The sequence below is a fragment of the Temnothorax curvispinosus genome, unplaced genomic scaffold (assembly GCF_003070985.1).
Source record: "Temnothorax curvispinosus isolate PA1 unplaced genomic scaffold, ASM307098v1 QBEX01001628.1, whole genome shotgun sequence".
NCBI lineage: Eukaryota > Metazoa > Arthropoda > Insecta > Hymenoptera > Formicidae > Temnothorax > Temnothorax curvispinosus.
Window position 1 is genome coordinate 204,716 of NW_020211408.1, and position 23,213 is coordinate 227,928.

At 36.8% G+C, this 23,213-nt stretch overlaps 1 protein-coding gene across 11 annotated transcripts in view; it reads left to right on the top strand.

The window, feature by feature from the left end:
• LOC112466925 (phosphatidylinositol 4-phosphate 5-kinase type-1 alpha) overlaps positions 1–22,852 on the top strand; it is a 35,219-nt gene extending 12,367 nt beyond the window's left edge. The window contains exons 11-19 of one of the 11 annotated variants that reach the window (XM_025035323.1): positions 511–573; positions 2,651–2,728; positions 4,253–4,306; positions 5,089–5,463; positions 9,266–9,473; positions 9,854–9,865; positions 9,957–10,171; positions 11,955–12,055; positions 13,162–13,245. In XM_025035323.1, coding sequence (XP_024891091.1) covers positions 511–573; positions 2,651–2,728; positions 4,253–4,306; positions 5,089–5,463; positions 9,266–9,473; positions 9,854–9,865; positions 9,957–10,171; positions 11,955–12,055; positions 13,162–13,212 — 1,157 coding nt within the window. In that variant the 3' untranslated portion in view covers positions 13,213–13,245. Of the gene's footprint in view, positions 1–510; positions 574–2,650; positions 2,729–4,252; positions 4,307–5,088; positions 5,464–9,265; positions 9,474–9,853; positions 9,866–9,956; positions 10,172–11,954; positions 12,056–13,161; positions 17,307–17,732 lie in introns of those variants that run through there. The other 10 variants (XM_025035340.1, XM_025035289.1, XM_025035294.1 and 7 more) reach the window with 10 other exon arrangements.
• The last annotated feature ends 361 nt before the right edge of the window (positions 22,853–23,213 follow it).

Below are 23,213 nucleotides of genomic sequence, written 5' to 3' on the forward strand. Positions count from 1 at the left end.
CTATCAGTTATACTTTTCATATGAATAAACAGATTACAATTGACAGCCCAAACACTTTAGGAAAAGTCGTATAATTAATGTAATATTTTTTTTTTTAATTACTATGCGTGAAAGCGTCGTTGAAGCAGCAGTAGCTTAAGTCGCATAAATCTTCGAATGCAACAAGGCTTAATTGATCTGCTCGGATAATAATTTGCAACAGTATCCACGATATCAATTTTCCCTATCCGACTACAGAAAGGAAATACAAGCCTAAACTCGCTTTGTGTTTCAACTTTCAATACGTTTGGAAGTTTGATGTACCCTGGCTTTTCTTTAATGTTTCTATCTATTCTCGGCAGTCCCTATGATTTTGTCGTTCGTTCAATAATCCGGTATACATAATCATATTATAAGCGAAATTAGCTAAATATTGATGTTTCTGTGTCCCGTGCACTTCTTTTCGTGTCGACCCCCAATGACCTCATCTGACCTGCTACCGATCGAAACTCGAAAATTGAATACCAAAAGTGGACCTGCCTGAGATTAAGGGGAATCACCGCAAATTCCGTAACCTCGTCACCAGCTATATAGGTAACTCTGTCTATGTGTGCGTCCATCTGTCCATTTTTGTACGAATGTATGTAACGTTTGTTTTCACATAATTCTCTGCCTGTATATGTATTTTTATGAATAATCTGTTTTTCATGCTGTGTTCTTTGATTTTACAGTGTGTGGATTTATCTCACCTCTCATTTCCAATTTTGCATTTTTGCATAAAACGTCTTTTACGATTTTTTCGAAGAATCTGAATGATAATATTAATGAGATTCTAAAATAATTATTGCAAAAATAACTTACGGAATTAATATTAGATTTTTCTGCATGTGATACTCAAAGATATGATATTTAACTTATTGGAATGTCACATGTTTATTTTTATATCTTTGTTTTTTCATTTGCTGAATTTGAACTGAAAAAGATACAGTAAATTAATCTACTTGGAAAAATCAATTATATGCACATAAAGCTTGTTTTACATCTCACAATATAAATATATTTTTTACACAATAAAACCTTAAGCACAATTTTTTTATGTCTTTACTAACACATACGATTCTTTCACACTTGATGTTCCTACTAAAAAGATCTTTTTAAGCGAATTTTTAAAGCGAATTTAAACAGCGGAATTATACGTGAATTTTTCGGACATCTTTGTGAGTGTGCTTTTTGTTTCTATTTCCATTGCTCCTGCAACCATTGTCTGTGAAAATTGTGATACGTGTACTCTTTTTTATCACTCTTTACATACTCTTCACATATTTCCGTCCACTGTTTTTCTGACACACATTTTGCAACACAGCCTAAGAATTTTTTTTTATAAATCTAGGTCATTCGTCTTTCAATATATCCAAGAATAACAACCGCGATACTAGTTATAGATACTTTCCCTACATTATATTTTTCCACAGCATCTCGCAAAAAGATTAACCAAGATTTCGATAATTGTATTTTACTCAACGTGCCACTCAATTTCTTTCTCTACAAACTCTACAATCCTGAAATTTCCTTGTCACATTCGGTATCGTGCAGCAATTAGTTTAGCCTAGACATACCCTATAATCACAGCACGGACCGATAGATTAATGGACGTCTGCGCAAGTTACAATGAGATCTAGTTGTTACGTATGCATAAAATGTATTTCTGCAAACTCCAGCACAGTTCTCTCATGTACGTACATATTTTTTTCTGTGTGATTAACTACGTAGGCATGGATTAAAACGTAGTACGTATACAAGTGACAATTGCTAATCACAAAGAAAAGCTTAAAAGCAAGCGAGGCCAATAGATGTTGTCCGCTTGACTATATTCTCGTTTATTCACAATATATGTTTTAGATATTCTATGCCTGCGATTAGTATAATTAAATTATAAGTATAATTTAATTAAAATATAAGTATTTTAATTATACTAATTTTACACAATAAGTACGTATAGCATAGTTTAGAGTTTGTTAACAGACAGTAGAATAGTATAATCATAGACTGAGAAAAGAACTATATTTATACATGGCCATGGCAAGTCTAGTGTTATAGTGAGATTTGTCATTCAAGCAGAAAATTTAAATGTCCAAAATTAAAATTATGGATAAAACAAATTATCGCGATATATAAAACTTTATCTGTTACTTGATGAGATTAATAAATAGATAAATTATGTAACGTAAACGCGTTTATTTAAAATGATTAAGATAAATTACGTATTAAGCTAGATTACAATTTTAGTTTTATAGAGCTAAGAAAATTTCATATCTTTTCATAATTGTCTTTAAAACTTACCGTAATTATATCGCGATGCACCAAAAAGCAGAAAGTATTTTACATGCATAATTATGGTAAAAATTTAGCAACTCAATTTACGATATTTTACTAACAATTGGATAATAACTTCCATGATAATTTCTGCAAACTAAAACAGTATTAACGAGAAGAAGCCAATAATATGCCCTTCGACCCTTGCCACGGTACTAATGGCTATTGTAGCGTTTTGAGCCCTTTTAATAAGCGTACTTAATACGCGTAATTTTGACAGCGGTTTTTAAAAATAACTTGATGTTAAGTTCGCACAGCTCGAGCAAGAAATTATGGCATCGGTGGTTTTATGTTGCAGCCTTGAAACATTCCCCGTCGAAGAGGAAAAGTATAAGCAGACCACTGAGGCCGTTGGAGGGTGACTTCGATTCAACCGGTGAGTCAAATGTATTTCTTTCAAACTCAAACGATTTTTTTTCCAACTTTCTGTCATTTAAAAAGTTTTTTACGCTTGTTCACGCGAGAAATTGATCGGTTTTCGGAACGTCATCGGTAACCGACTGTAAAATAGTTTTTTTCACGTTTTTAATGTTTATCTTCAGCGCGTCTAAGATAATAAATCGTGCCGAAAGAATTGATTAAAATAACGTCCGATTTCAAGCGTACCGCGAATTTGGCGCCCTGGACGTTAGAAACGTGAATTCCGAAAATCGTGCCGATGATTTCGATAAAATCGTTTCTTTCACGGTTCTATCATTGGCTTTGCGCTGGATTTCACCGTAGCCAGGCACAGCGATCAATGCAATAAACTTAGTTGCGGCATTCCCACGTTACCCGCTTCTAAAGCATTCACGACAATACCGATATGCGAAGACGTGGAGAGTTCTAGGTGAAGTTCCGTCCGATCCTATCCGATCTCCCAGTCCCTTGTTCCACGTTGGCTCCCTGTGGATACTCCACTACACATATGAGAAGCGTATGTACATCTATTATAATCTCTAATTGTTTAGTAGATCTTAATCCGCACCGTAAAGGCGCACGTTGTAAAGAAAAACGATATGATCAATCTCACATTTCTTTCTTACTGGTGAACCGAAAGTTTAGAGAATTTTAATCATCAGAAATGTAAGTCTGTACATCTCCCACGGACTCGAGTCACAAGTCAGTGACGAACGAAATGGTAAAATCGTTGTAAATATTAAATGCAAAATTGTACATTGTATATAACAGAGAGAAAGCGGGAAATCGCTGTGATTTATATCATGTTAAATTTTTTATATTTTACCTGGCAAAAAGTGATTCCATTGATAAACACTTCTGCACCTCAATCCTTTTTCAAGACTTCATTTGTCCTTGTATTACCGTTCACCGTCCTATGTGTACAGCTTTACATCGTGAATGTTCGTCAATCGTTCTGTTATCCTGTCACACGAACGTTCCTTACTCGAATCCTCGGTTTTTATTTCGGGACTCTTTCGGCCGACGAGATACGACAGAGAAACTGATACCAGGCGATTTCGGCGGGGTTCGCTTTTTTTTTATCGTGCTTCGCTGCGAATGAAACGCTTGAAGGAACGTAGCATATTTGATGATGAAGCAGGGTTTGAATGATAATCGCAGACGAGTCGTTTGATCCCGCGAGAATGACTCCTGCAATTTTATTTGGCGGGAATCATCTGCGGGATCGGAAAGAACAAAGAGCATATTCTCGCGTAGCATATCTGCGTAGCATCGATAATCCTGTCATTGCTGTCACAAATCTGTTTCAAACCCTACGACAAAGAGATTTCGTGATGCCGAATACGAGATCGTCTTGTGCTTGTAACGCGCTTTCGGCACTGAATGGCTTTCGCGTTTTCGGACATCCTCGAAATCCGTGGTGAGTTTCTCTGTCCGATTAAGAGCTAGACACGTATACCGCAGTACGGTAATTGGTACATGGTGTTATATGGTGGTTTAGCGGTGGCGGCGACTGGAGGTTCGGCAATGCATGCTACGTCACCTACGAAGGCCGGTGAGTCTCATACGATCACTTACTCTCGTAACGTACAGTTATTCATTGCCATGAAACTATTCTCAAAATTGCGTCGTGATATCGCGAAAATGTACCGTTATCTTTCGAAATAGTGTTACACTCAGAAAACATGACGTCCTCATTCAAGAAGTAAAAGCAATGGCTGTGAGAAAAATTTTTGGGAGCCGTGTATAAATTGTTTTCTGTAACATATTGAGTCTATCTAAAATTAAAGATGAAAGTTATTAAGTTGAAAAGAATTTAATCCGTGTTACTCCGACTCCGTGTTACGACAATATTTATTATAAATTATCAATCATGTATCATTTATCGCTTTAATTAGAATTTTTAAAACGGACTGTGCAACGTAAATTCTACTTTTTGTGACTCAAGAATGTTGCGCAAGGGATTTGTTATGTAATAGTTATAGCGAAATAATCTTTACGTGTCGCACTGGTCACGAACCTACCTTTAATTAAAGTAATTACAAATACAAATGTATATACGTATTATAATAAATTATGGGATTTAAAAAATTTTTGTGGTTGCACTCGCGCGCGCAAACCACTTTTGTAAAGTGAACCAACCAGAGAAGAATCAACGTTGCACGGTTCTCCGATCATTCGACTTCTCTCTCTCATCCGGCTTCTCTGTTTCTTTCTTTTCGCCTCTCTCTCTCTCTCTCTCTCTCTCTGTCTGTCTTCCTATCCCGCGCCGCTGCACCCGCGACTTCCGCCGTTGAACCCCTGGATGGCCTCGAACGACCTCGAATGACTACGCAGCAGTTAGCCCGCCCGATCCTGCGATCAGCGCGGCGAACGCGGCGGCTTCGGTGCCGATCGCCACCTCCACCCCGGTTAACCTTGCTGCCGGTCCGCTGAGCCCGCCCCCGTTGACCTTAGCCGCCGGTCAAGGTCCGCATCACGAGCATCCGCCCGGGACCGCACCAACGGTCAAGGTCGCAAGCTATCCGGCCGTGCTGAAGGGTAGAAGCGCGGCCAGTCCGCCGAACCCGAACCTGGTACCGTCCGGCAAGGTCCCACCGCCGGTGCCGCCGCGGGGCACGGGCGCCTCGAGGACCGGCAGATCCTCCGAGGATCACCGGGCGGCCGGCACCGCCGCCTCGACGACGTCGTCGGTGTCTTCCTCCAGCCGAGGTGATGAAGCAGCCATAATCACGAGATACCGCTTGCATGACAGTTCGTGCGACCTGCACCACTCGCTCCTACCTGACCATTCCTCCATCTCTACTTTTATCACCACCGCTAAAACTGTGGCCTCTACTATCACTGCTGCTACTTCTACTAAAGCTACCTCCGCGACCTCGAATGCATTGCATGCCCGTACATCGACATCCGACACTTATCGCGTCACGCATCGCGGCCGTTTCGACCGAGAAGCCGAGCGGGTTCGGCAGATGGGCTCGATTCAGCATTGGCGTACCCAAGAACTCGACGAGGACGAGGAAGAGTTTGTCAGCGTGGAGAAGGTTGAGGACGCTTACTTTATTAAGACTAGTTTGCACCCCCTCAGACCAGATAGAGGAATTCGCCGATCCGATCGCTCGGAAAATTCCAATCGAATTACCGAAACTGATAATGGTAAAGTTCCGAAGAGGGACAAAGAGAGGAGAAATGACACCAAGATGGATCATCTAGCGAAGTTTACGTACTTTTTGAATCCAGGCTCTCGAGCTGATCTGATGAATTACAAAATGTCGAGAAAGGACAAGAAACACTCTGAGACGTATTATGAAATGGTAAAGAGGAAGCGAAAGGACCTTGAAACGTCTATTTTAACGATCACAACAATGTCGAACCGTTGTAAGCCAGTGGAAGATGCGAGACCGTATCATACAGGCACATCTCGCGCGGAGGATAAACCTGCTGAAGAATGGGCTAGGCAAAAGATCTTAAAATTTACATCGATCAAAAAAGACAGCATTTTGCTGCAGAAGATTCGAGAAAAATCTAGGAGAAAGAAGCGACTTGCGCCGAAACCGTCGAAGAAACGAACATCTGTCGTGGGAACTTTTAATGGAAATGTATTCGAAAATGAGAAAACTAATACGAAGAGAGAAGGTGAAAAATTGTCTTCGAAAATGAATTCTCTAAGAAATAAGAATGGTAATTATCAGATTCAGGAGAAAAGTATTAAGAATGACACAGATTTTACAAGCGGAAAGAAGCAATCAGCAATCAGATATGATGAAATGAAACAGAATTGTTCTTCTGGCAGAGATAATAGCTGTCTTTATAAAGAGAAGAAAATCTCTAAGAATATAGATGATGAAGGAAATAACAGAGGCGGATTCAAAGAAATCTTTCCAAACAGTTACGGTGCTGAAGATGAATACACGGAAGATACGATAGTCCGCAAAACAAAATTTGATCGACATACTAATAAGAGATTAAACAGATATAAATCTTCGAAACCTGACTTTAAGAGCTGCGATGGAAGTTCTACTTTTCACGAAGAAGGATCTTTGTTCGACGATATTAGGAAGAATGATCTGAAAGATGCGAATCGAGATAAGTTGCTGAACATAACCAAGAGAGAAGAATGTATACCTTCTAGTTTTGACGATATTCGAAATAGGAACAGCGATGTTATAAAATCTTCCGTTTCCAAAAAAGTGAAGACCTTCGAGAAGATTAAGACTAAAGGGAGAGACGAAACGAAGAATGCTCGACGAGAAGATACACATTTGGATTACTTGAATTACGGAAAGGAAATTAGCGCCGTTAAACAATCGTTTACATTGTCGGTCAATGAAATTGGACTAAATCGGGAGAAGAAGGAAGTCGTGTTGAAAGCGGGATTATTAAATATCGGTGCTGAATACGAGAGGCAAAAATTTAAATCGCTTTCGAGCGTCCACTGCGATGATTTATCGTTTAATCGAGAATTTGGAATGCTGAAGCCGAATGTTTCTTTCTTACATACTTATCGAAAGACGCGATCGTTTACATGAAGTTTCTTGGTTAATTTTAGATTATTATACGAAACTTAGTCATCAATATATATAAACAAGAAAGAGAAGGCGATCTAAAAAGATATTTATAACGATGAGAGTTTTGATATCATCGAGTTGATACGATTTTCAATTGCGTAAACGATAGTATCAGATCTTTTTCCAATCTCTTAAATGCAATCTTGCAATCTTATAAAAAAGAATCGCAGCTTCCAGCCTTTTAAGGAAGAAGTGAAGAACTACAGCTTTCATGTTTCTCGGCTGAATGCTTATCACATAAAATGTTTTTTGACCTCTTTCTATTATTGCTGCATGACAAGCACGCGTTTTTTATAATTGTTATTTTCTGCGCATCATCACCCGATCTCATATCACAGATCGTGATAACAGTATTTTCGGTAATCACTAAAATTATCGTAAAATGATATGTTTACTGTTAAATGTGCGATTGTCATTATTAATAGACCGGAGAGAATAATCTGTGTTGAACTAATATCTTTCTGATGATCTTTCCCACATCTGCGACGTTTCAATGTCAGTCGATTTAAGACATCGACGAGGTATATCGTTTATGTATAGCAAAAATCGTTCTCGAGTTTTCCCTGCTTATTGTGTAAAGTTATCGATCGTTACGTTGTGTAATTGATGTCCCTGTTAGCTTAAGTAGCGTTCGAGTCTTATTATAGCAACTGCATGCATAGAATTTCATTGCCCTCAGCGAGAGCAAAACCGAGTGAATAAACGCAACGTTTCACGTGAAATGAAATTTTGCTTGTATCGTGTTATTATTTTCTGAACAATCTCTCTTTTGTTGCTAATTTACTTTGTGTAATCCGATATCCGTCCACTTAATCAATTGCGTTTATTTATCTCCTAGTCGCGTACTGTGCTACATTAATCGTATATCGAGTCAATCTGAAGCTTTGTTAATGAATTAGTAGTTATTATCTCGCAACACAAGAGGATATTCATACGAATACGTTAATGGCATAGCAATCGTATCGTATAAAACTGAACCTATCGTACATATTTTAACTAAATAATTTATTTGCTGTTGCACTTACGTAGACATATATTAGTGAATAATATAATACTCGTTCAAAGTTGCTTCTATCAATTTTGAATATAGATGCTTTATTGACATTTCCAGCATTTTTAAAAATGCAATAATTTTAGTAAATAATAAAATATTATCGCGGCATAAAATTTGGTTTGCCAAATTATCGCTAGCTTGCCTTCTTAAAAATGTTGGAAATGTAATTTTGCTCTGCGTAGTTTTCTCGCTGCGTACACAATCGCGCTTGGAAACTTCACATAATTATCTTCCTTCTTATATAAATATCAATAATTGTTTATTCTAAGCTTTATTAACCATGTATGTACATATAGACGGACAGAAAAATTGATTTTTTACAGAATTAGAAGAGATATATATCATTATTGTAATAATATAAATTATTTTAATACAATTAAAATATATTTTAAATGTACACGTTAAAAATTCCGCGTGCAGTACAATTAGATTCACATATAAAATAGTTTAGAGCTTTTGTTGATTTAATTTTTGAATCTGCGCAAATATACAAAATCAACAAGTGATAGATATTAAACTTTAAATCATCTTGTATCGATAAAATCGCGAATTTTTTTACAATGATAATCAAGCTATCAATAAATTAATGTATGCAACTTGATACAATGGTAAATACCGTCTTATAAGAAACGTTTCCAAATTTTTTAACTCTATATCCAAATTTCAAAAAGTCTTTGATAAAAACTATATTTATTCTAGAATACTATACTGTCACTATTTGAGAAGTAAATCGTAATTTTCTGTAAACACATGTGTCGTCTTCGTAACATCATATATGAGTGTGATTATTAGTGTAAACGAATCTCTCTCATCCATCCTCTGCCTACTATTTACCCCTAGCCTTCGATGCCCGTGGTATTAATTAGGGCTAATTGTAGCGCGCTTTTTGTAGGTGGCACCCTTCCTTCCACCTGCTCCACCCCGCCCCCGCCCTTTGACGATGCAGTCCGCTCGAACGACCAAACCCTGGCTTCCGGTGGTCACCTTCAGCAAGGCGGCGCGACCACCATCCTCGCGAGCAGTCTCTCCTCTGCTCATTCCAAACAAAATAAGGTTGTTCATCACGTTACCCTCACCAAGACGTATCACGACACTGTAAGGTGAGTACATTTTTTTGCTAATCGTTAATCATTGACAATTTTAGAGTAACTCAATCCTCAACCAGTAACAAAATCAACAGAAGAATATTTATCATTATTTTGTATATTTACATTGACACAAGAAAATTCGCCAATAAAAATGTAGAATAATAATTGCGAAATTTTTAGTAAACCATACAGCTTTTAGAAATAGATGTTACTGTTTGACCAGATATGCAATTGATAAGACACGTACACAGAGAGATACGTCCTTACACCGCTTGAACATTTTTTTCGATGTTACATATATTTAGCTTGAGATATATTTTACGCTTGTCTTCGCACTTCGCACGCATCTAAACGAAAACATTCTTTTCTTTGCTTTATCACGGCAACCTCAGGAAAAGGAGAATGTTAGTATTTGATTTTAATTTAATCACACATGATTACTCGATCCCTTCAGTTTGTCGGCGTTAAACGTCATTCGAACGAATTTATTCTCAGCATATCGGACGTGCATTTGGAGAGTAGCGGTAGCGGCAGCGGCAGCGGCGGCAGGGAAACCAGGTCGTCGCTGAGCGTCGAGAGCGGCGGCAGCAGTAGCCGAGGTGGCGGCGGTCTCACGTGGACCCCACCGGCCGGAAGTGCCGAGGGCTCGACGCCCACGTGGACCGAGGGCACGCCGTCCTTCACCGAGAGCTCCAGCAGCGGCGACATAGGTAAGTTGCTCTACGCGCTCAACATCTACTATGGCTCCTGAAGGATACTGCCACGAGGACTTCTCGGCTTCTCCTGCTGATATACCTCCCCCTCTCTTCTATCTCCTCTGAACGCTCCAACGAGGAGACGCCGTGCGAAAACAAACGTAGACGTTATAGACCGTGATTCTCGCCGTTGATCGTTGTTTAATTGCCGAGTAACATAGATCTTCTAGATTTTTTAAATTATTTTCTAGATTGTTACCTTCTTACGAGGAGAATATATATTAGAAAGTCGACTCATTATACTTTTCCAGAACTATAGCCAGGCTGATTCTATAAATTCCAAGCTTTTTTATGAGTATTTTATATTTTTGTTTGATATAAATCGAATGATGTAACAGAGTTAGTAATATCGACAATCGAATTAATAATATCGACAATCATGTTGGCGATAGGTTTTTGTATCTCATTAATTGTTAACATCGTAGAACTGTTGAACCTTGAATAGTTTGTATATTGAATATTCAGTTTATAAAAAACTTTAATCTTTCTAACATTAAACATTATTCTTCAAATATATTGTGTACACGTACATTTTTTCATCAATTTTCAAACTATATATCACAGGCAATTATTAGATTATTATATTCCACAAAATGTCAATTCGGCAAAAAATTTTTTAATGTAAAAAGAATTTTATCTTTGTTGATTTTTTATTATGATCTTTATTTATTGTTATAACCTTTTTTGAGAGCAAAGAAGATTTTTTTTTAATTAAAAATTTATGATTTAATTGTCTTGAAATATTACGCATACAAAATGTATGAATGTGAATTAAAAGGTAAACGTGTATAACTTTAATGTTATTATAACTAATGTTATTGTTGTGTGTATAGTCGATTGTGCTATTAATCAAATGACATGTGACAAAACTATTTTCAATCTAAGAATCGATTTTGATTCTAAGCAGAAACCGTTTCAGATATTATTTAGATATCGTTTACGGCAATTGCCGTGAAAACGAGCACACATACAATTCGATGCATTTTGCGCGAAATTGTAATTCTCCGGTAGTCGCTTTGCATATCCTATTTCGTGCACCAGTTATGACAGAATTAATTATATCGAAGCGCGGAGTCGAATAGAACAGCTATAATCAATCAACATTGTTCTGTCAAGCCCTGTCTAGCTAATTTAAATGAAGCTTTGTTAAAATACCTGAAAGTTATGAAAGGGACAATAAAGGAAAACGCGAAACTTCACTCTTTGATTATTCTTCATCGAATCCTGTCTATATGTTGATTTTATTTTTCTATTTTTATCTGTATACGTTTTCTGAGTTTTAAGAATTGTTTAAGACCGCTGGCCGATAAGTTTCGACCTTTGTCTATATTTTTTTATCTTTCTCTATTGTTGGCTCACGCAAGTAACTAAATTACACGCTTCTTCTCATGCGTAAACAACACAATTTCTCGAATGCACAAGGTTTCATGTTTCGCTCAAAGATTAGAAAAACCTGGAGAAAGAGGCACAGACTTGAATCACTTTCCGTTTAAAATTATTTATACAAAACATTTATACAGATGCTATACGCATATGCTGTCGTGTAACATTTCGCACTGCGATAAATATATATCTGAAGATTTCTTAATCTCTCACAATTGCGACCGCTTTTTTCCGAATATAGAGCTAATTTGGAGATCGCACTATCGCTCGGGAATACCTCTTACCTTCCGTTAATGGTAATCTGCGAGGACCAACGATTTACTTTTTGCACGATGACGATTAACGATAATTTTAGGTTGCCCGACGACGCCAATCAAGGGTAATCAACGTCAGGATGACGGTGGAAGGATCGCGGCCACTGTGGAGGAGGCCCTAGCGAGTCTCACGACTGAGATGGTAAGTCTCAATTCATTTCATTGACCGATCGGACACAAGAAATTACAGCTGAAGCAATGGAGAATCATGCTAACATCATATAAAATTATATATGCATCCTTTTACATTTAAATATACATTCATAAAACCAACAACGCGGATTACGAAATTGAGTCTTTGAATAAAAATATTAATTTTGAAAGAATATCCCTTTTTAAATTTTTACTTACAAGGCAATTTTATTTAATTTATAATTTTATTACCAGTGATAGTACATGCGTCTTTTATTTCGTTGTTATAATAATAATGATATCATGATTGTCCATTGCCGCCGTTGTATATTTCCATGAACAGACGGTTTATACGAGATGGTAAGTTTGTTATCGTCAGTGGTTGATTGATCAAATTATTTAAACGTGTTCCCCCCCGAGTGACCCGAAGATTACTGTAACTATTAAATATAGACGGTGACGTGTCACATAAAAGCCTATCGAACGGTAATTACGTCGTCTTCAAGCCTCCTTTAACGCTCCCTCAAGTATTGCAGGATTTTCCAGGATGAATCGATTAATCACAATCCGCATGGAGCGTCCTAAGCCGCGAATTTCACTTCTAAAAATGAGAATAGAAACACGCGTTCGAAAACGACTGTCGATATTATCCAAGATGTTTCACGCGGAGATTGCTCGCGTGACAAACGCGTCGACGATGCGTATTCTCTCTTACGCCGTGCCGCGCGTTTTTATTGAAAAGTAAACAAACGCTTTATCAGGACTGACGAAACGCAAAAATATGCGCGTGAAGCGTACACGTCAGCATGATTTACGTTGCGCGACACGCGTTTTCGCTTCCCGAAGAATCACGTCGAATATATTGGTTTAAATGTTAAATACAATTCTGACGTAACTTTATTTTAAATAACAGGAGAATATTATAGATTCGCTTGGAGATCGCGAAGGAAGCGAAGTATCTCGCATAATCGTCTAGCTTCGTCGGTAGCCAGAATAGTTCAAAAGTATTCATCAATTCTGAGAGAAAGAGAGGAAAGACGGCCACGAGCTGATGCTCTCCTTTACTTTTGAGAACACAGATCTGTCTCAGCTCTCATTAAATTCATTCACTGACAGAAACGAACGGCCGCTTTGGAACGCTCCATGCGAGAGAGTCAGACTGTCTGAACGCTTTGTCTATTTTCCTGAATCAGGAGATACTGCAGCGCGAGTGAATGCACGACTCTCGTCCTTCTCCAATAATCTTCGTCACCTCGTGCGCAACGTGCTCTGTGGGTGATCTGCACCGCCGTAGCGACAAATCTTCGAGAAAATGAGAGAGAGAGAGAGAGAGAGAAAAAAAGAGAGAATGAGCGTGTGAATGCGGGTAGCGAAGTACGATTTAACCCTTGATTGGTCGCGTTGGAGTAGGTTGCTTACTATGCCCGGTGTAATTCAGGCTTTTAATCGCGTTTAATTTTCGCTACTGCTGGTGTCGGTGGTATCGGTGTTGGTATTTGAATTTTTTCTCGCCGGACATGTAGCACCTTATTCGTTAGACATCTGATCTTTTATTCTCTTCGCGTCCCACCCTCTTCTGTCATCGCTGTCTCTATCGGATTTTTCTACTCCTCTTAATTCTCCTCGTTTTAACTTCCCGCTTGTTAGTTATTCATACTTGCACTCTCTACCTTAAATCATTCTTTACCTTGAGCTAAGAGTGGCTCGTAAAACAATTTGCAAATTAGAATTTATGTAAGAATACTCACCTTTTTTATTTTAATCTTAAAAGCCACTTGATCGCAAGACTACTTAAGGGTTAAAAATGGAAGATGATACGAATAGCTTCATCGAGGATCGAGGCGAATATATGATCTGTTTTTGGATCGAGATTGCAAGGACCATTCCATTTTGATGGCGCGTTCATGTTTCATTCACTCTATGAAACGTTTCGTTACGAAACGTCTGTACTTAACGCGATTTTTCATTAACGTGCGTTTGGTAGAGACATTCGTCTCGATCCGCGACTTCTAGCATTAATTTATCGACATGTATATCTGTATACATAAACATATGGGCGATTATCTCGAGTGTGCTTCTCGCGCTATATGATAAGGGAGCACTTTCGATATCCTTATATGGGCATCCTTAAATCTTCCTGGGTATAGGAGAGTCAATATCATTATGGTTACGTATTTAACAAGAACGTGATACTCGTCGGCCTACAGTACTCGATAAAGCTTTTGACATTGTTCCAAATCAATTTAAGAAGTGAACGAAATGCCATTTTTCCAATGCGAAAATTTTCACAGAGAGGGATGTCATTTTCTTATTTTCAAAAAGGACTGAAAATGGCGTTTTCAATTCTTTTGACGTTGTATCGACCTATTAAAATTCTTAATATATGTCTATTTTATTCTGTTCCTTTATTCATCAACAAAATTTCAAAAATTGGCTTAATAAGACACAGCGGGCAATACACGTCTTCAAAGACATTTCATGTAGATTTAAAATATAAATAAATATAATTATAATTTTCTCTCGTGTATTTTTGTATACCTTTTTTTTTAATTTTTACAAAAATCAACGTCAGAAAGATAAAATATTTTTATAATCTTTCAAAGCTGAAAGCTTATTTTGAAACATAGGAAAATAAGAAGGCAATAGAACACACATAAATGTAAATGCGTCGAAAAAGAATTTTAGAGATAATCACGAGAATTGTGTCAAGGATTGTGTAGCGAGTTGGCGACATCCCTTCTTAAGGGATGAGGCGCTGTCAAAATGGCATTTCGTCTACTTCCGGACGTTTTCAAGCGTTCCCACTGTCCATAATTCTTTTTCCTAATCGAGTCGTCGCCGTCGACTAAACTAATACCGTAGGTTCCACTAACACGCCGAGGGGCCGTGCGAACATGGGACAGGTGTTGTCGACGTGTAATTGACGCACGGCGAACGGGGGAGCTTTGTAAATAAAGTGTGCTTGCGCATAGTTCGGCTAGCAGAAAGCCCGCGCGATTTTTCGTTTTATTGCGAGGTATATAGTTAGTGTTATGTATCTATATGTGTCTCACGTTCTGTCTGTCTTTGTATGTACCTAATACATACATATACGCGCGCTCAATAAACCGTGTGCGTGTATTACCGTGTATACATATTATAAATACAACGTGCTTGTGTATACTCGCAAAGGTAACACGTATCGAGTTGTTCCCTCCTGAATTCTGATGAGCCTCGGATCGTGCTAAAAACAGCCTGAGAAAACAAGAGACATATTTTTTATATGTCAAATCTTCGCCGCGGGTATGATGTTATACCCTTGTAATATACTCGGCGTATTTCAACGGTCGTATCGACCGCAACATATCAGAGGATGATTCAAACGAAATAATATTTAATATTTTGCAAAACATCATCCCTTCTCTGTTTTCTCTTTCTCAAAAGCGCCTAAAGTCAAATTTATTCCCACGTAACAGTTTTTTAAATTTTTCATAACACGATAATGTTGCCGAAACTTTTTTTCGACGTATAGATAAAATTATATGTTTATCTGATAAACATCAAAGTTGTGGATAGAAATTAACAAAATGTGTACATTTTGAAATTAAAAAAATGTAAAAGTAAATTAAAGACGATAATAAACGATATCTTCTGATGAGGGAGAGAAGGATCGAGAGAAAGATACATATTCTATTTAACAGAAGTGTCGAATACTGTAGAGACATAGCGAATTCGCAGTAGAAGATAGATCAAATCTGCAATAAAGATAGACTTACTTGAAAATTTTCCGCAACGTATCCGACGTTCATCAGAATCGGAATATACGAAAAAGAAAATGTTGCCTCTTGCCGATGCTGTATAATATAAAATAATATGACGCAATGCGATTTTGGCGAGGAAAGAAAGAAGGACTTATAGTGCCGTGTACGTACAATACTTCGTAGTAGCAGAGCATTCAGATATGTAATCGCGTTGCTATAATAGTACGTGAGATTTATCGCGAACGTTTTGAAGACGCCAGAATGTTGTTCAATTATAACGTATTATCATTATAAAACGCTTCTGAACATGTCGGTGTAACACATTTATGATTGGCGGTAAAATCTCACCGCATCTCGGTAACGGATCTTTAAAAGTATCATCTCGAGACATCGTTTTATTAACGTATCCTACCTTTTATTTCGTACATCGGCACATTCCGTCACGTGTTTCCACGATGTATTATCCAATTGAAGAAGCATTCAACCGGATTTTTGCCGAGGCACCTCGAGACGCATTCCCGCAATGCGAGAGAAATTTTCATTTGTGTCTTTTAGCAGAACGCGTACAACGACGAATGAGAGTATTAGTGTTGCAGATATTTTTATGGTCTAGCTCGACTGCACCTTACCGAGCGAAGTCGAGAATCGACGGAGAATCCACGAGAGTTATTAAAGTTTTACCGTGGATGCAGATTTTACTGCCGAGATAGCTTCATGACACACAGGTAGCTTTGTTAAATCAATACCCCTTCGCGGGTATTGCTAATAATTGTTAGGATCCCGATCCCCGCGCGAACGTACCACTAACAGCGTTGGCAATTTCGAAAGTGTGATATTTTTTTAACATATCCTCGGGAATTTAAATATTGGAATCCGGATTGACGTTGGCGCAAAGTATATAATTCTTATTAAATCGCGCGGAAAATTCAGGGAGGATGAGAATCATCGTAATAGTATGCAATGCGTGCGCGAAAAAGGTTGCTGTGTCGCTTATGAAACTGAGATATTGTCCTAACATAATGTATGTCCATATTTTCTCTCTTTTGTAAAAAAAAATTGATAGAGGAAATTGTTTTCCGCTTTAAAGTTTTTCATTTTAATGTGATTTTCAGCGATTGCTCAAGTATATCGTGATGTGTGTGCACGTTCCTTCTCGATTAATATAAATCTTTCCCGCTTTCAAAGCGCCCTGTGTTGGACGCAGATGTTTCTCTGTGTGTTTCGTGTGTGCTTACACAAAACTGACATTGATGCCGCTCGTGAAATAACATCTGTAACTTTTCAACCATATTATTCAAAACAGATCAATGCTTTGTCAAGTTACAGGTTTAGCAGTCTCTTTGTTATTATTACCCGTAATTGTCCAAGCCTACCCAATTGTGCCCAGTTAACACGCCATATATGCATGATATTGCGTTACATTCCTCTTATACCTTCCGATTCAGTCTTCTGTTACATTCGTATTATACGTTATGGGCCGTTCCTCATAATTTACGACAATAATAAAAGTGTTTGAAAGTTTATGCCCACTTAATTTTTATTTCCATAGCAAGATTATGATATATCAATATTTTTGCCGTTATTGGCGACTCATGGTTATGGCTCGTCTCCTAATTGACCCCCCAATGCACACTTATACAATTACCACTTTTTGCGATTTTACGTGCTTTATATATCAAGCAGATACAATCACAAAAGTAGTAATGTGTGTATCTCAAACTGTACTATATGTAAATCTTAGTTTTTTTTTATGATTCCAACAGAAATCACTCCTAATAATGATCGAAGATATTATCTCTACATGTTATTTTTAATACGATTTAATTGCATTTTATTGCATAAAATTGCATAAAGTTTTTGAAAACTTATTTGAGAACTCGAGAACTGTTATACATGTGGGCAGACAATAGTGATACAGCTGTATCTTTCTGTGTTCGAATCATTCAGAGACGAACCAGCGAAGGCGGGCAGCATCAATTGGAGCAAAGCACAACCTTTTCGTTATATCGTCATATCAGGACGAGCTTGAAGCGCGGTAGCGTGAACCACGTCGCGATCATGAGGAACATGCAAAGGGCATTAAACATTCGTCGGGCACCATGACGCACGCAGAGTCCATCAGAATAAATTTAAATTGTTTCTTTGCAACCGTCTGAAATTTTGCGAAACTGATGACGCTACAGCATATAAAATGCACATAATCGAGCAAGTCTTTTTAAAACTTTGGATCTGAAATATGGTCGGATTATGCCAAATCACATGACGTTGAAAATGAATTATCGATAATTTTATCATAAAGCTGATTAGATGAAAACAATTCTAAATGCAAAACGCAATATCGATTGATAAGAACATTAACTGAATATTTCAATAATGTCTTTAATAATGTGATATAAAGATGAAATATTTTGAACAATTATGTACGAGGAATTTACAATTATGTTTGTTTTAATTGCTCTTTTGTAAATAAGTATAATAACAATAATACAATTAATGCATTTCAATGAAGCAAAATTCAAGAAACAAATTAAAGATCTATATATTTAAGATGTTTGTATATTCTGTGGTTGGTGATTTAATATTAACGTACTTTGTAAATTTAATAACAATAATAATGTAAAATTAATGAACGAAATACTCAGCTTAAAAAAAAAGTTATGGCTAACATTGCACGCATGTATAGTTCGCATAATCCTGTGCAATACGTAATAATGCGCGCTGTAATTATATGTATTTTATCGGTGAAGGAACGATAATCTCGCTGAGAATCAAAATCAAATAGAAATTTATGTTGCAGACATGCATGATGTTTTTAACTGTGCAAATGTGCCAAGAATTTGACAAAAGGCAAACGATTCGATGTAGACGCGTGTCTGTTCATGATCTATTAATCCACGCGCTCTCTTCCATTTCTGCATTTGTTCGTTATGTTGTATCGTTTCAGTAAGATACTTTTTAGTATTATCTTGAATTATGTCACAAAGCAGTAATACATTTAATTAACTTATTAACATATTAATGAAATTTAATCAAGCATTAAGTACTACCACTTTCCTCAATCACTTTCCTATAATATAACTCTATAGAGATGCTTGAACTTAATTCGTGGTAGTATTTAATGATTATTGATAAGATTTCTTTTTATAATTTAATTTAATTTAATTCTATGTTTCTACACACAATTGGTTAATATTACTCCTTCCGACTAAATTACTTACAAAAAGTAGCCAATTGGTTTTCATCACGAAACTCACGAAACTCTTGTTGTCGAACGAAAATAATGTATTATTCTGTATAATAATTTATTATGTCTGTGGGTTTCTAATGTCTACAAAATGTCGTAGGAACTGTAGTTCCTTGTATAAGTTTCTTGTATTTTCTACTATTTTTTTTATTATTTACCCCGGGATACCAGTTCGCATTGCGAACTAAAATCATTCGTTAGATATCCAGATAAAGTTATGTACACAGCATGTATTATACTTGGAGAATTTGAGATGAAAGGTTGGGTTGAGAAACGTGCGTACGGCAATCGATAGCGATGGACTAGCTGTACAGACTTTAAAGCTTGACACCTCATGCATTAGATTTAAACGAGATATTCGATGCTTTTCCCTCTTAATTGTTAAATAATCTTCGACGTCAATGTTGTTAGAAGGAGTATATTGTCGACCGAATTCACGACGCCTAGTCCATTTCTATCTCTGTGCCCGGTATTACTACTTAATAATAATTAGTTAATTTCAGTAACAGAGCGATCGTTCAATTGTGTTGTCACGAATTGAATTGTCACTTGATCGAGATGTTCGGCAATATATAAATATACGTATATATTATTACTGATATTATTTAAATAAAGTAATTATTATTATTCTTATGATTGCTGCTGTTATCGTCGTCGAATAATTTACAATATTGGCCCTTCGCACATCGTTATATTCATTACCGATGTTCTTTCTTTGCTAAGAAATCGCATGTTTTTCGACATTAAACCATTGCAAAAACATTGCATTATCAACAAAAATAACTCTCTCTGCTAGATACGCAGAAGCCTAAACTGTTGAAACATTTTATCGTTATGAAATATTAAATCGATCGTCTTAAAAGAATTACTATCTGTAGTATTTTTATGATCCTCCCTCGGCCCACGCTTTATTTTTGTTTTATTTTATCGAGAGTTTCTTATCCTGGTTTCTTTATTTGCTCCCTTTCAGACTCACCTGTAGACAAGCGAACACGGGGATAATTGTTAAAAAAGTGAAAAAAGAGCGAGACAGAAATGATTACGGAACATGACTGGCCTGACGGGCAGTTGGTGCATTTAGAAATCTCTGGAATTAGTGTGAAAAAGGCATTAGGATTATTAATGTAAGTCCAAATATATAGTAATAAGCAAGTGTACTCAGAACTGTATGGGATGTCGCCCGATGTATCCCTTTATACCGAGAGAAAAATTAGTGCAATTAGATTCCATTTAGAATTTTTACAAGACAGTTAGAAGGTACGAAATTAAAATGAAAAACAAATCATATTTTTTAAACTTGGGTAATGATGAATCATTGTAGATTATTTGCTGGAGAAGAAATATTTTCCTCTCGGTGTCTTCTGTTATATTTGTTGTACGTGAAAACCCCGAGAAGACCTTCATTTATTCGAAACTGTCGATTTTTATATTAATCGTTTAGTGGAATTATATCATAGATTATGAATGAATGAACATAGTAGAAATCTTAGATTTTTCAAAAATGGTCCAGAAGATGTTTCTGGAAATATGTGTATATCACACATAATTTCATAATAATGCATAAAAATTAAGGCAATTACATTTGTTCATAATAATTCTCTGGATTTTTCTGGGAACCGGTCGACTGGAAAAAATCGTAAACACGTTTTTCGAGTCGATCGCCTCGGTCTGCTTTCGGCAACGAGTACGCTACTTTTAAGTTATTTATTATTTTTTTTGCTACCGTGCGCTGCCTTACATATCTATTTAAGGAATTCTTATGTGGCTAAGTCGAGTACACGCAACGAGCATCACTTCCGGAAGTCTATTCATGAAGACTGCTTTCACATTTTTATTCAACCTTAGAGAGTAGATCCTCTAACGAACCTTCCACCCAAAAATCTCTCTTTTAGATCTTTTACACTTTTCGAGTACAATTGTGTGCATAAACTGTCGAGGTCAGCGGTGTTTTACTTATACGCAGATCGATTTTATCAGGGCACGGATTTTATGATTGCTGAAGATAGTCGTGTCATTCGATAGCGTGCGCATTTAGATACATTTAGACGTGATTAACACGTCTGGTGTATAAATGCGCGTTTTCCGGAAGCTATTTATCCGCGAAACGTGGACGAACCGAGATCGTGAGTGCCGAGATACAAATTGCACTGAAAGATATTAGCGGTAACCAGCAATTACCTCAATAGATCCTGGCATAGATATTTTAATGCGAAACTTGCCTCAATTGCCCACGAGTTAATTGTCATAACAGGCACAAGTTTCCGTTGCGTTTATCTGCCAATGAAACTAACGAATTCGCCGCGATAATCGCGTTATCATTCCACATGTGTAAATATGCTTTCTCGGAAGACACATTCTCGCATAAATCTGAGCAGCTTCGACCTTACCTAAATCATTTGCAATTTAGCGAAGTGTCGTATACGCTAATCTAGTATTAATAACAACATTCTCGAAAGAGATCAATTTGGAAAACATTCCTTTTTCGCACTTACGATCTCGCACGTTCCGATTTTCCAATTCGGGTTTTCGTCGGAACCGAATACGGTTCTTTCGTGTTTCTTGTACAGTATTAAAAATAGATGTTTTTTTTTTCGAGGAACAAGAAGCGACCGTGCGAATGTAATGTAATTCAGGACAGCGGCAGCAATAAATCTCCAAAAATAATTTGGAGATAGTTTGAATAAATAGATTTGAATTATAGGAAAAAGAGATGAACTCGCTTAAGGCATAAGCATAATGCAATAATCGAGAGAAATAAACGGAGAACGGTTATTGACTTCTTAATAGCGTCATGCTGATCTTTCTATGATTTTCCTTCGCCTCTGATTTACTGTTAATTATATTTGAAATACTCTAATATAATGAGTTAAAGACTAGGAAGACAATCATGAAATCGCAAACAAGTAAACTAATTCGACACATGACAAAGAATATACTATTGTACATTATATTAATATTAATATTAAATATTTATATATATTTATTAAAATAATACATAAATTATAAATTATATCGTGAAGCCTTCTTCACAAATGGAATAAAAATTAGAAAGTTATTTCAAGAATTCAATGCTGATGCCTTAATTGTTCAATTAGCAGCATGACAGGCGAGTGTAAAATATGTAGAAGTTAATAATTGTGCGCATTATATATATAGCGAATTTAATAGTAATAAATAATAGTAAAATATTAATAAAAAATTAGATAATAGGGGATATCAAAGAATCTCATTACGATTTCACATATCGTTAAAATGTAATCTCTGCGATATGGGTGATATTATATTGTGAGGACTCGGCACGCTTGAAGTCGCGTTCAAGTGTCGCGTTCGACGTTCGTTCTGTACATATTCACAGAAAGATATTATTTGGAGATATGAAAAATATGTATTTATATATGTACATTACATATAAATGGCGCACTTACTCAGACGTAGATATATCAGGCAGGATATTCGGCGACACTAGCGTACTTTGTGAACAGAACAATATTCCTCATCGAAAAATGGAATGATCTTTCTTGACGAAAGCGTCGATGTGTCAATCCTTTTAGTCGTAAGCGAGTTAAGAAAACGAAAGATCTGCGGCGATTTTGATTTCCGATAAAGTATCATTCGATTCATCACAGACATGCTTATTATCGAGCACTCTTTACACGCCACGCAATCGCGCGCGGTGTCTTGCATTTTATTTCTTTTTTTTTTTCTTTTGCGACATCATCGCGATGTCTCGATACCTCATTAGGCGGATACGTTGGTCCAGCCTGTATTGATGTACGATAATGAAGAATAAATTATTGTTGCGTCCTATTTATTTATAACGGAATTGATTTCACATGTTCTCCGTTCGATCTTGGTGATCGAAGAATCCCGAATCTGTCCCGTCACAAAATGCTGTTATATTATAAATTTATATAGCGTTATTTATGAACATTTCTAATCCTACGCTATTTATTTTTATTGTATCTACCGATGGATATCCTCAGCCGCAGATTACTCTCGAAAGATTGTAACGTGAAAATGTCACTATCCGGAAAAGAAGGTGAGTATGTGAAGTGACACGTTAAAACGATCAAACGCATGAACACAAAAATTTATGTCATGCAACTCACGTTCTAACGCACCGGCACAACTTGCTTCTTAAAATCTATGTCTATTCAAAAGATAATAGTGCAATTAATAATCTA